Source organism: Zosterops lateralis, assembly GCF_965231275.1.
Source record: "Zosterops lateralis genome assembly, chromosome: 5".
Taxonomy (NCBI): domain Eukaryota; kingdom Metazoa; phylum Chordata; class Aves; order Passeriformes; family Zosteropidae; genus Zosterops; species Zosterops lateralis.
The window spans coordinates 40,758,780-40,773,075 of NC_139766.1; the positions used below are offsets into that span (position 1 = coordinate 40,758,780).

At 32.1% G+C, this 14,296-nt stretch overlaps 1 protein-coding gene across 3 annotated transcripts in view; it reads left to right on the forward strand.

Moving 5' to 3' along the window:
• Positions 1 to 14,296, forward strand: part of FSTL5 (follistatin like 5) — a 269,454-nt gene that overhangs the window by 36,725 nt on the left and 218,433 nt on the right. For all 3 annotated transcript variants that reach the window (XM_083861258.1, XM_083861256.1, XM_083861257.1), the window contains exon 3: positions 5,913 to 5,946. In XM_083861258.1, the coding sequence (XP_083717384.1) occupies positions 5,913 to 5,946 (34 nt within the window). The remainder of the gene's footprint in view (positions 1 to 5,912; positions 5,947 to 14,296) is intronic.

The window sequence follows — 14,296 nt, forward strand, 5'->3', positions numbered from 1 at the left end:
TTGGTACTGAAGAAACCCTGGGATTTAGACAGTAACTTTAGCCCAGAACTGTTTCACCTTGAGGGCAAAGGCTTTGTCTGCTCTGCTTTACACGATCCAAGGCTGCCTTTAAGAATAATATATGCCCTTGCAACCATCTAGATTATTTGCTTTTATGTCAGAGAGGCCTAAATAGGAAAACCTGTTGGTCTTTGTGTGGAATTTCTTCTGTCTGCTTTTCATACATAGAAATCACACACTTTACTGAAGTCTGGTCTGGAGATAGTTTTCCTTCAGAGTATGTAGACAAAGACAAAATGTTGAACTTTTTAATTTCTTTTTATTATTTCTTCTCTGCTTCCTCTTTACTTTTAAGGAGTTGCAATCTGCATGCAGAGAGGAACAACTACTTCAAACTCACCTTCCTGGGTCTGCCATGATTGTTCTTCATGTTTCTCAGGGACCTAAATCAGCAAACCAAGAACCAAATTAGTGTATTTCACAGTTTAGACTTCCTTCCTCTCTGGGTGGATTTTTCTTGGTTTGCTTTTGGTTTTAATGGCAATCATTTCACCCTTGTATCAAGGCTCCCCAAATACTGTTGGGTTGCTTTCATATAGATTCATGAATTCAAGACTTCATCATGTTTTCTCCACAGGCCTGTAAGGCTTGCTCTTAGGGCTGTAATATTTAGTAATATTCCTGGGAACACCATTAATTCTGAAAACTTCAACAGCTTTATATATTACCTTATTTTTGCCTAGCAACCTTGCTTCACATCTTGTTTCCTTCACACAATCTTATATTCATGTGATGCCTTAATCAATACTAGAACAACCTGTGGCATATTATTTTCTCAGAATTTGCTGCTATAAATGGTGGCAATCTCTAAGAAGACTGGGATGTGTATGCAGAATACCAGTTCAAGAATCTTGCTGCAAACATTAAACTAAAAAGCTTTCTGCAGTAAATAGTGTTCTGACAAGAGCAAGAGGAAAATGGTTCACTTTTTACAAATTCTTTCTTCCTTACCATAGTAAGCAAGGCCTTGCTTTCTGCTGCTTAACAGAACAGCTTTACAAATGTAAATGCCATTGCTCCTGCTTTGCATGCATTTTTAGTTTAAATTGCAATTGTACTGCAGTTGCTAAGAGTCTGCTCTGTAAAACTACAGTCTGATTCTGTAAAACTTCTTTGAAACACAAATTTTCAGCCTAATGTCACTGATCAAATTGGGTCTGAGAATAGTTTACCAGATTGCTTTGTGCAGTATGTGTGCTTGTACTCCTTGTCTGTGACCGTGCTGCTGTTTCACCCATGAATGAAAAGTTTCTGTACATTTGTAATTCAGATTTCTTGTATTTAGAGTTGTTGTATTAATTTAAATGAATATATTGTTAATTCAGCTATTATAGCTTGTACATGCTTTAACAATGCCTCTCATAATATTTTCTTTAAAATGATATTATTATTATTAATAATAATAAGAATATCTATATAGTACTTCTACTGTAGAATTAGCCATAAAGGTAATGAACAAAGAACTGATTTCTGCATTTTAACTATATATTTTTTTATGTCTAATGGTAACTTTTCATTATAAAACGTTAGAAAAGCAAGTAAGTTTGCACTCCCTTTTTCATCAGCTTCTGTAATTAATGGTGTATGTTTATTAAATTATTTAAATGTTTGTCACATGTCAAGGACAATCTACCATATGCTTTACACTAATTAGTGCTTTGTTTATTTTAGGAATTTGATTAATTCAGCAGCTACTTTTAAAAATAGAGCCAGCATAGCAAAGGAGGCTTTCTCTGAGTTTTCCAAAGAAAAAATAAGGCTCCTCTTCTTTATCAGTAGCCCACTCTGGCAGACACATACCCAGACCCTCAGCAGATGATTCAGGCAGAGCCAAAATTTGGGTTCTGTATGAAATACAGTTATGTAGTTTGTCTTTTAAAAAACACAGAATTAAGTGACAGTCAGAATGTTCCTATGTGCAACATTCAAGGTTTATAAACAGTAATTTTCTTTCAAAAAGGGAAAAACAAACAAAATTCACATGATATATATTTAAATGAAGCTAAGAAATGAGCTTTACTGTTTCTTATGTGGTTGGTGTATTTTCTTAGTCCTAGAATGTCATCTACCTCTACAGATCAGCTCTGGTCTTTATATAAATAGCTTTGTACCCTCTTGGTAAATTAAGAGTCCCTTTGACCATCCTTCTCTACATGCCTTATTGCTAATATGAAGCCCTTCTAAATAAGACTTGGTACCATGCCAACCTTCTTTAACAAACATGCTATTTCTGAATAATGTTGATATCAATTTTTTTAAGAGATGTTTATAGTGTTTGTGTATTAAGACAAAAAAAAAAAAAAAAAAGAAGCACTAGAAAAGGAGCTCTTATACCTTTGAAAAGCATTTGTGTATATTTAAATCAGTTTATTTGCAGAGCCTTGTTTGATTTCTATTGGAAACAGTTTATAACTTATGATTTGTAACAATAGAAATTTTTATGGTCAACCATCTGTGGTTTTTTCAGTTCCCAAACATAACAGAAAGTCTGACATTGTCTACACAAAAGATTTACTTTAAATTCAGCCTTTTTGGGAGCACAGGAAAGGTTTCTTTATAGTTCTAATATGTTCTGCATCAATACATTTCACCAGGCTGATACACTGTAATGCAACACAAAGCCGTAAAATGCCATGTAACCTGGCTGATTCATTTGTTTGGAGAGTGTTAAATTCAAAAGCATTTTGCTATATTGAAGCTGATAAAAATATCATGGAATGCAAAATGGTTGGTTCTGTTTACAGATGGCTCATATCAATAGGTGCCATCATAGCATTGTAGTTCATATAATCATTCTGGACATATATATGTAGAATGATTACATGAATAAAGATATATATATGTGTGTGCACATATAAAATTTCTTTTGAAATTTATTTATATGTAATTTTTGATTGTTAACATATTAGGTAAAAATATTTTGTTTATATATCATAATGCAATCCAGGAGAAAAATAACAGAAATGTGTAATACTGGGTTTATAACATCCTTCACACAAGTGTTTATACAGAAGTACGTTTTACTTAATACCATGATGCTTGCACATTTACATAGTTTCTAATAGTGCACGGGTAGAATTTTGTTATTTTCAGTCCAACTAGCATTAAAAGCCTAGCACACTGCACAAATGCAGGTGGAAATAAATGTCATTATGGAAAATTAATTTACTGAAAGGTAAAAAAGTTTGTTTATCTCTCTCACATTCCAACACCCTGAAATTTTTGTTTATTTGTTTGTGTGTTTTCCATCAGGATGAGCAGTTCCTATTTCCCTGAGCATCTGAAATTAATTTTCCAAAGTTATAGGTGCTTGTAGACTTGGCTCACTAGCATAATTCATTGCTTCTTAGTGATTTTCTGCAGAATATATTTCACATAATTTATCTTTCAATATTAAGGAGAAATCTGCATTTAATTCACCCTCAGTATAAGCTTGTCTACAGTTTTTAACTCTGTGTTTTCTGTTGAAGAGTGTAATCTAGCAAGATTTCTCTAGGCAGAAACCTATTTTCTGAGTTCAGAGATGCTGCACCCAGTCTAATCACTGGTTAATTTTGAAATGACTTGAGGTGAAGAGAATTTTCTTTCTATGTGGATGCTCCTTGCTGCTACCAAGCATCTTGGCCCAAGGAATGTCACACTGAGGTTGCTCTATGATCTGCCAAGTATTTTCTTTCTAGTTTGAATGGCAGCTTAAAATTAAAATTTGAGTATTTTGAGAAAGCTAAGCCATGAAAATTTGCTCCAAAATCTTCAGCTGAAATTAAAGAAAATAAAGATATTAGAAAAAATAGGTCTGAAAAGTTATTTGCAGTTAATTCCTCCTTTCCTTGAAATCTTAACACATTTCATTATTAAAAGAAATACAGCATTTTTTTTATTTGAAAATTTAATTTAAATAATTTTGTTTCTATTCTAAACTTTACCAAGTTTGTTGCACTCTCTTCTTCTGAAAAAAGTAATTCTCACCCTAATTAGTGTTTCTCTTCTCCTTTGATATCAATATTTGACTTTGAATATTGTTTTCCTGCAAGGCTACTCTGATCGAGTGATGAATTCTTGGATTAAGTCTTTAGTATCTATTGCAGCTTTGTTGGTAAAAATTTCCATTCTTCTGATTCCAAACTAAAGAAGAGAGAAAAGACTAGTGAGTTTTGTGGAACTGAACAGCATCTGTGGAGCCCATAAAATTGCACTGTCTGAATGCTAACATAACTTTGCTACATCTTGACGCTAAGTCTTGGTAGTTTGTTGATATTTTAATAAGCACAGACTTCTTATCACGGACAAGATTCCTCTGAGTTTACACTGGCCTATTAAGGGCTAAGTTTCACTCCACGGCTGTTAAAGATATATAAAATAAAAATTAAAAGCAAGTTTTCCTTTAGGAGACTAGAAGAAAGTACTAGACAAATCCTCTACACCAAATGCTGACAGTAGGGTAAAATGAAACGTGAAAGAAATTAAGTAATGCTAAAACCATTGCTTTAAATGTAGTATAGCATGAAAATCAGAATGGCATGAAAATTGATGCTGGCAAATTCACCACATCATATCTACTATTTCAGGGAATACCATTCATTGTGTTTAGGAAATACTACAAATGTATCTGGTACATCACATTTTGCTGATAATAGAATTTTTTTTTTAAATTTTTAATCTTACTAGTGTTTCCAATGTAGTCATGGAGAAATTTGAAAACGTATTTTCCAGATAGGTGCAAGTTTTTACATACTTACTTGTTTGAAAAACAAACTAGAAAAGAGTCATTGACTTAGATTTGTAAAATTGGGTTGCAGGGAACAACAAAAATATTGCATCACTTGCCATATTATTTATTATTTCAGAAAATGAAAGCTGTTGGAGCAATATGTTTTAGTTGTTTGAGGATAATATGGTTTTGTGCTGAAGTTATGATAACTAAACATTTCTGTGTCCCTGTGAATTAGAAAATATTAACAGATATAGTGATAAAAGGACTTAGGTATTGGTGTAGAAGTACTGACTTCTTGGTATAGATTTCTATGTCTGGATACCTTTAAGACTAAATGAACCTCTTATGAGCACAATATGAAGAAAACAAATCCTTGGTGTATATAGCTAAAACAAAACATTGCAATTAGTACTGAAGAGTTATCAATGCACTCTCCTTGCTATCAAAAGCTAAAATCTCAAAAATGCCCATTAAAAATTGCAGCAAAAGAAAAGTTATGTAATTTCCTTTTCTTGTTAATATTATTAAAGAAAAACTATCTTGTAATGGAACACAATTTAGAATTGTTTCTTGCTAAAGTTATAAAACAAAACTATCTTGTAATGGAACATAATTTAGAAGTGTTTTGCATTTAGCCTGTTCCTAATGCTATTTTTAATGGCATAAGGTATATAGCAGCAAATATTTGAAGAATTGCAATATCCAAAATAAAGAGCATTTTTTTTTAGCAAATATTGTGTAAAATCCAAGTTTGAAATTCTAGGGACAGATTACTGCCTTGAGTAAATTTTTATGCTCCAAAATTACTTCAGGGGACAAATCCCAGTTTTACAGGGACTTGTGCAGTTAAATTATGAGCACCTCCCAAGACAGAGGTCAAGTGACAGACACTGCATGGCCCCATTGGGTAATATGTTCCATGTCCTGTGACTTAATCCCAGTCATTGTGAGAGCAGACAAAAAAAAAAAATTGATTTTATAGGACTCTTTAGGCATCAGGCAAAGTGTAGTTGATTTTACTTTGGAGCAGGATGGAGAAGGAACTACACTGTCTCATTTGGATCATGCATGTCTATGATTTTATGATTTTTGTGATAAGTAATTCTGCAATTAATACTTTTTTTGCTTTTAATTGCAGCAGGAAAAGAATCATGAAAGCTCAAGACATAAAGGTAAGTCTCAATTGTTTCCAAAGTATGGACATTCTTATAATTATCACAAATGTAACATTCATTCTTGGTAAAAAACAGATGGATTTGGTAAAAATCCAGATAGATTGCTTGCTACGTATTGTAGTATTTGAAATTACAAAACTGTATCTAGGAAAGGGGTTGATATTTAGAAAGTAAATGTAGTAGCTACTATTTTTGGAACTCTGAGGTGAACAAGACTGATTGCTGCACTCTGGGCGGGATGGGCTGCACAGCTTCTCACAAAGTTCATGTCCTCGACTGTGGCTGGTTATTACACTTCCATAACACATCAGTACCATCAATTTAGCTTCTCCCTTTCCATTCAGTAGATCTGAAACCAGGTGTGATTCCAATCTGTCCACAAATTAATCATGTCCTTAATAGGTTGCCTTGCAAAATTACTGTTGTGGGTGGTTTTTGTGTACAATTTATATTTTCACTGCACCTTACTCTGTGCCAGTGGCCAAGCACTACGTGACATAGAATATTCTGGTTTAAGAAACAACCCTTTATCAAGAATATTCAGACTTCCAAAACTCAAATGTGGATTTCACACCTTTTTTTTATTTTTTTCTAACATAAAGTCTGTTAAGAGACAGAACATCTAAACATCTTCATTAAAAATTGCTAAGCAAGCGATGAAAAGCAAAATTGCCAATGGAGGCAAGGATTGTTCTCTTGATATTTTAGTTTTTTATGGAGATAAGATATGAGATACTTTAAAATGGAAACAAAAGGAGGATAGGAGAAAGAGCGAGCGCCACTTAAATGTTGCAAAGAGAGGAGGGAATTAAGTGGCAAACCAACCTATATCTTTTTTTATTACCTGAGGAAGCAATATGTAATCATATCAGCTGAGTTAGCTGTTCTTAATTCCGTTATTTATGTACCACAGTACTCATTCCTCTCAATTTTCTTCCTTTCTCTCTCATAGAGGCTAAATAGAGCATCTAAAGGCAAACTGAAGCTCATGGTTGATTGGCGTTGTGTCAGGGTAATTACATTGTTTATGATGATATGATAATTTACATCATCTGAATGACCTATGGTTCTTCATTTGAAGAGTGCGTGGGAAAAATAATTGAACCAAAAAATCCCCTTTATTTACAACCAAGTTGTGATTTCTAATTTTCTTTTCAGAGGTGATACTATATAAAGGTGGGTTTTCTCTAGATGTAGTGAGTGTATCCATGATGTATTTTTCAAAATGCTTTCCTGTCTTGTGACTTAATACAAACTACAAAAAAGACTGTGAAACTCAGATTAGATTACAGGAATAAATTATTTGTGAATACTGAAGGACTCTGAAATGAGCCATTCTTTTTGGACTTTTATGATTTATGTCAGTTATATATGATGTTTGACCCTCTTTCTCACACACCCCACTCCATGCTGTTGCTGGGTGGTCATTATGGTATGAATGTGAGCAACAAGTAAAAGTTGGAACAAACTAATGAGCTGAATAGAAGTGCCCATTTTATTCATTAGCTGTTGGTTTAGTTAACTAACCACGGAAATAATTTTCTAAGGATTATAAAACATTGGCCACAACCACAACCAAAAGGATTCATTAAACTCTACTTGAAGGGAGATATCTATTTTCTCCAAATAGGCAGTAATATTGGTGCTCAGCTGCACAAAATTTGTTGGGATTGTATCTGTAGCATCACGTGAGGAAATATTTAACCTGCTAAATTTCAGAAAATTTGTCCCTGCCTAAACTGACAATTCAACTTGAAAGATTTCCTACAGATATACTTTATTGCATAATGCTATTTTGAGGTGCTTTTTTTTTTTTTGTGATGTTCTCTTTTCATCTTCTTTAAATTTATTTGTTTTCATGTGTTCTTTATCCATGTAATTGCAAAGTTTCATAAAGATACATTTATTTCACTTACAGCATATAAAATCTTAAACCACTTTCTACTTAAAATACTGATTGGTTCAGATGAAACAAGACTAACTTTTAATGTTTCAGCATAAAGCATCTAAATGTTTTGTGCTCTGCAGATGTTCTTCTGAGATAAGTAAATTTTCCTGAAGTTCTTGGGATGGGTTTCTAACAATATTCCTTACACTCTGCATATTTTAGCCACTACATATGGTAGAAGGAGAAAATGTTTTCTGTGGTTTCTTAGCAGTTCTGATGCTTTCAGAAGCACTGTTGTCCTTTTAGTTCAGTGGACAATTATAGCTCATCCTAACCAAGGGAAATGCTGGCATCTTTCTTGTGCCTTGTAACTTCTGTTGAAGTCAATAGTTCAGTATTTAATTTTATTAATGATTTCATTAAATTGTATTTATTAAGAGGGTAGGATATTGCAGCAGAATTCAAGTCAAATGCTTTTTGACTTCAGCAGGATCAGTATATCAGTATAAAGGAGCATTCTGTATCTTTTATTATGTTATAAATACCTAGTAATTATTATTTTACCTAATTTATAAAAAAACGCTCTAAGATACATCTGATTCCTATTTTTATTTTAGTAAGGATGATTTTATTATTCAATAGTGTTTTTTTTTCCTCTGATACATTTCTGACCTGCTTGTTTTTCCCATCTGTCACTTCTGTCTTCAGCCTCTAAGTCAATCACACCAGAATAGAAACCAATACTCAAACACACCCCATTCTGACACTAATCTCATCTCTTTCTGATCTGTGATATTCTCTCTTGTTTTACTTAACATGTAACAGATCTTTTTATACACTGTTTGAGAAAAGAAACACTGCTTTTTATGTAAAACACTATGTTATCATTTTACAGTTTAAATGTATGTTGACAAACCCTTTTGCTTCTGAAAATTTTTTGTACGTGAAAATTATTATCACCAGGGCAGAATACAAATGAAATTAATTTTATAACACTTCCATAATATGAAAGAAATAACAAGACAATTACCAACTAAATCTTGCTAACTTTTAATTGCTGGCTTGAAGTCTCATTTGACCTTCCTTACCTTTCTTTTCCAGTGTTAATTCCTTCAGACAAAAAAATGTTTTATTCCAAACCTATAATGGAAGATAAAGTAGATTTTTTTTTTTTTGGTGATGATCTGAAAATATCAGAAATTATGTTACATTTAAGCAATGTGAAGAATTTTCTTCCTAGCCTGTGCTTGACTTTGGAGACATTTATGTGCTTTTAATAAATAACATTATAAACTTTAAAGTAGAAATAGTTTCTAACAATATTATTCTGAGAAGCTTTTACTTCCAAAGTACCAGAGGGTTGACTAGTGACACATATCAGGTGTTTGCCAAACCTGAAAGGCATCTCAATTCCTTCTCACAGAAAAAAAAAAACAACACTGGCACACAGGAAAAGACGAGCCACAAAAATAAGTCAGTTAACTCATAGCATTTCAGATCAGCCCCTAAGCTTAGTCATAGCTTGAATTACAGTACGATTATTTTGCTTTTTGATAATTTAAAAAATTGATTTCAGTATAGAGAAACAAGGTATAATATCTTTCTGAAAAACCTAGCAGAATCAGTGACAAAATTTCTAAATTTAGGCTTATAATAAAGTGGTTGTTGTGCTGATATTGCACAATGATATGCAGTATGATGATGTAATGAATATGATAGTGTAACTTTGCCTAGTAGTTTTAGCAACTTAAAGAACATGTTTTAAAAGATAGAAAAAGTGCTCCACCTAAGATTTGGAAAATACACACTTTTCGTAGCATTTTCAAAACATGCATGAAATAATTTTAATCATATTAACTTGAAGAGTTTTTACTTTTGTTAAGAGCACTTTGATACCAAATGTATAGCATACTTTTAAATTGTTTGCTAGCTACTATTGAACTGAGCTTTGAACATCACTAAAACCCAAAATTAAACCATTTAGAGAATTTTGACTGACATAATTTTAATTACAACTTGAGTTTCTAATTGTACTCAATGCTTCTCATCTTATGCTTACCTTAATAATCTGGATGTAAAACCATTGTTGACTCACAGATTAGTTTCAAAAATGTAATTCTCTATGATTATGAACATATTGCCAGACTCTTCTGATATCATTAGCAAACATCTGCTCCTTTTATAATCTTTAGCTACTGAAATTAGAGAGGAAATCATATAGGCATCACCTGCATATCTTATTTGCTTTTTACTCTTAAAATAGTTAGCATTCCTTTACAACATTCCTGTTTCTAAAATCCCAGATTGGTGTAGTCTTTTTCTCTGCACTGATGAATGTAAGACCAGATGTAGTGAAAAAAAGCTTAAGAAATTTCAAAATTGAAAGAATTTAAGATACAAAATCAGTAAGGCCTTATTTGAATAATAACTTGTAAAAGTGGAGTTGTGTCTGGAGATACTCTCAAATGCCAGAAGGTGAACAGACTGTTCAAGATCCATCCTGAAATATGTCTGTCTGTTACTACTTTTGAAAATGGACAAAGCAATGCATATTATGATGCACAGTCTGATATCAGCTTCCTTTTTCATGTTAAAACCATTAACTGTGACCAAATATACAATTCATTACATTCTGTAATGTATCCAGCGATTAATTTTGTCTACTCAAGCAAATGATTCTTAATTCATTTTTTAACAGACCAGTATTAATTGTGTGTGGTTAGAATCTGAACTGCAATACTCCTGTACTGAACTTACTAATGTTTTAGTTTATTATGCTGTAGTAGCATCTCTACTAGACCAGTACATTTCAGAAAAAAATGTAGTACTTTAGAGAACATGTGTAGCAGCAAAAGGTTGGTGTTTGTCCAATCTGACCTGCAGTGTTTGTTCTGAAGTTCTTTTCTTTGTCATTATGTTCCAATTTACCGAAGTGAATAAAGTTTTAAGAGTTGGTATGAGGATTTTTGAGTTAAATAGGCCAAATACTATCCCTCTTTCCCTGTTCTGTTCTCCTCCTACTCAACTGAAACTCAAATCTCTTCTGTTACTTAAGAATTGTCATAAAAAACAGAGTTCTATTTTACACCTGAATAATTCTCTTTTCCCTTTCTTACAAAAGACCAACAGACGTAGTGTTATTAATAGAATGTTTTGGAGTGTTCTTTATTATTATATTAGAATGGCTTTATCATGATTCGTATTTATAGAAATTATAATGCTAAGGTCTGAATGAATTTGGAGTCAGATTATGAAATACATTTAAAGGAAACAAATATCTTCATGTGTGAAAATAATTTTAGTATAAAAACCTTAGAATTTTTTTTTCAGAAGGCTTGAAGCTCATTTTGAGAAAGCAAAGTGTGTGAATCAGTGTCGGATATCAGTTTGGGGTAATATCTTTGATAACAGTGGGATTATACAACATAGAAAGTAGATTCTAAGAGCAAGGTCTCTTTGGTATATGCAGGTTTATGAAAATGTTTTCTTATTTCTTTTAAACAAAGCATTATTTGACAGTGCTCAAATCCAATTTTGATTTCTCTCTGTCAATACAGCACAGTGTTAGTTTAGTAACCTAGTCAAACCTATGCCATGGACATAAACAGTGTAAACTGCACAAATATGGCCTCATGAGTTGTTATCTTGAGGTAAGCACACTTTATCTTAGTCAAGAAATTAATTTAAAATGCTAAAGTAATAACGAGTGGATACAACACAGTGCATATATTTTACAGGATTGCAGCATTTACCTTAAGCTAAATTCCAGACCTACATTCCATACCAGTGAAAAATTGTCTGCAGTTTTATTGTGTTAGTGTCAAGGGAGGAACAATATCACACAGAATTTCTTGAGTGTTTTGTTACAAATTAGGTTTGTATTTTCACCGAGGAGTTATTTCCAACTTTATACTGTTTGCCAAGTCCATTTTTGCTAAGAGCAAATATATATACAAAAAGATAATAATTAAAAACCAAAAGACACTAAGTGAGACTAAAAAGTTTTTGTAAAATATACAAAAATTCACAGCTGCCAGTGTATATTAAAAAAATCAATTGGAATAATAAGATGCATCTACTTTTTCTTAAATGCATATCCATTATTTCTGCCTCTTTTTGAAGGGACTGCACATATATTCTGATAACTGCTACAGAGATAACTACTGATATTTATTACATGTAATTATAATATGTATTATATGATAATTTATATATATGATCCTATATACATTATGTAATTATGAATATATAATGATATAATACAGTGTAGAAAATGTGAAAGCAAAAATATTCTACAACTGAGCTCTATTGCATTCATAAAAGGATGAAATTCTTTGTGTCTGACTTGTTAGCAGTTTTCGGAATTATACGTACAAAGAATTTCTTTCTTTGGATTTTCTTTACAACAGGAAAATGTACGTCTGAGTTTGGTTTTCTTCTCATATGTAATATTCATGATATTCAGAAACTTGGAAGGGAAAAAGGTGGTCTGTGTCAAAATTCCAAACAAGAACTCTTCTCCAAAATGATATATCTATTCTAACAAGAGATACAATGGTTATTTCTGCATGTAGTAGCATAGTAGAGCTAACGTAAGAGTTTGGTATTCCTATTTTTTTTTTTTTTTAATTCATCCATGTCCTCCTAAAATTTAGGTTGTGTTCTGTTAAATTATTAAATCTATTTCAAAGGAGACGTTGTGAACTTGACAAGAGAGAATAAGTTCAGTGGTATTCATGAAGTTTCTCTCTGTAGTGCACAAACACCTAATTTGAACAGATGCAGTAGAGGAGATTCAGCACTGGCAGGAGAGAGGAGGGCTGAATACTTACTGGAATATATATTAATTCCTATTAAGACTTAACTAGTTTTAAAGAAGTCACTCAGAGTATGAATGTAGCAGTTTTGGTTATTTAAATTTAAATGTATTGGTAGTCTGAATTTTAATGTTGTGTGACCCAAAAACACTTTGAACAGCAATACAGTTTGATTTTTTTTTTAATGTAGATTCTTTTTAAAGCTTCCATGTAAGAGTAGTTACTGTTTAACTTGTAACATTATAGTGAAAATGTTTTGGGTAATTTCTTGTGTTGTTTCAGGAGTAGGCTGAGAAGAGTTAATGAATATGATTTGACTTCAAGTTAGTCTATTGTTTTATTATTAATAATGTTGAGGGCCTAAAGTTAAAAATTGATGCTAAAAGCTTTGCAATTTTATGTATTAAGATTCTTCTTCGTGCTTAAGACAATGTGTATGTTCAATAATGACTTTGGTTTACCTCTTTCATCTTAAAAGCAGTATGCAAACCACAGATGGTGTATGAGGTAATTTAAATTAGCTCTTGAGCACTGAAGGTTTGCACTAAATTCACAGAAAAAGTATACTTGGATTCTTTAATACAGATATATACACAGTAGTGCAGTGTATCTGTAGGCTATGCATGCCATACTTCTCACATGTAGTGAATATTCCTTTGATTGCACTAACAGTAGAAATCTAAATGTAAAGTCGGTCATTTTCTCTGAACCTTAGCTGGTTTAAAATATTATCTACCTCTTCTGTGTACCCTACTCCTTTGCAAAACTTTCATGCTCAGAATGAGGAGCAAAATAAAATTTGTATCAGCACCACAGATATCTTAGTTAAGTTTGGCATATAATAGCCAGATGGAGCAGGCTATTTCACACAACTCGCGATGTGGCAGGCAATTATTATGACCAAAAATAAACAAATGAGAATGATAGAAAGTGCAGCTCACATTTTGTGTAAAAGACTGTTGAGGCAAGATAGTCTTCCTATCTGAACAACTTCAAGTTTTCCTTTTAGAATAGATTTTCAAAAACAAAACTGTCTAAATGCTATTAAACGGAAAAACTTGTTTTATTTTCGTAAATAAAAAGTATAGAATGTAATAGCTAATAAATGTATATTAGAATTTTTGGGAAAGCAACTTTTGTTATTGGGTTTTATTTGCCTATAGCATAACCCTTCCTTCTCTCAGTGAATCTCAGTATTATCTTAATATGTTTATATAAAATAGTCTGTTGTGATACCTTGTTACTGAACAGAAAGGAGGCTATGATATTTGTATCACTGCAAAAGATATACATAGAAATAATTTTAAAAATCCACAGAGATCTTTACATGCTCTTCAATAATTTTTTTAGATATGAACTTAAAATCCAATGTAGTTCAATTAAACTATTCATACAGAAGTATTTAAAGTTGAGGAAGGGTTGTAATGAAAGAAAAAGTGAAGTTGAGGAATACATAACATTCAGAAGCAAAAGATCTGTATATATACTGGTATTTCAGAAATAAATTCTATTTAATTTATACATTTTTGAAAATAAATGCCTGTAAATAGGTATTTTTTTCATTCAGGTGTGAGGCTACTGGTTTTTATTGCATATTTATAACACTGGTAGCAATCAACATAACTTGCATATAAGTTTTCTG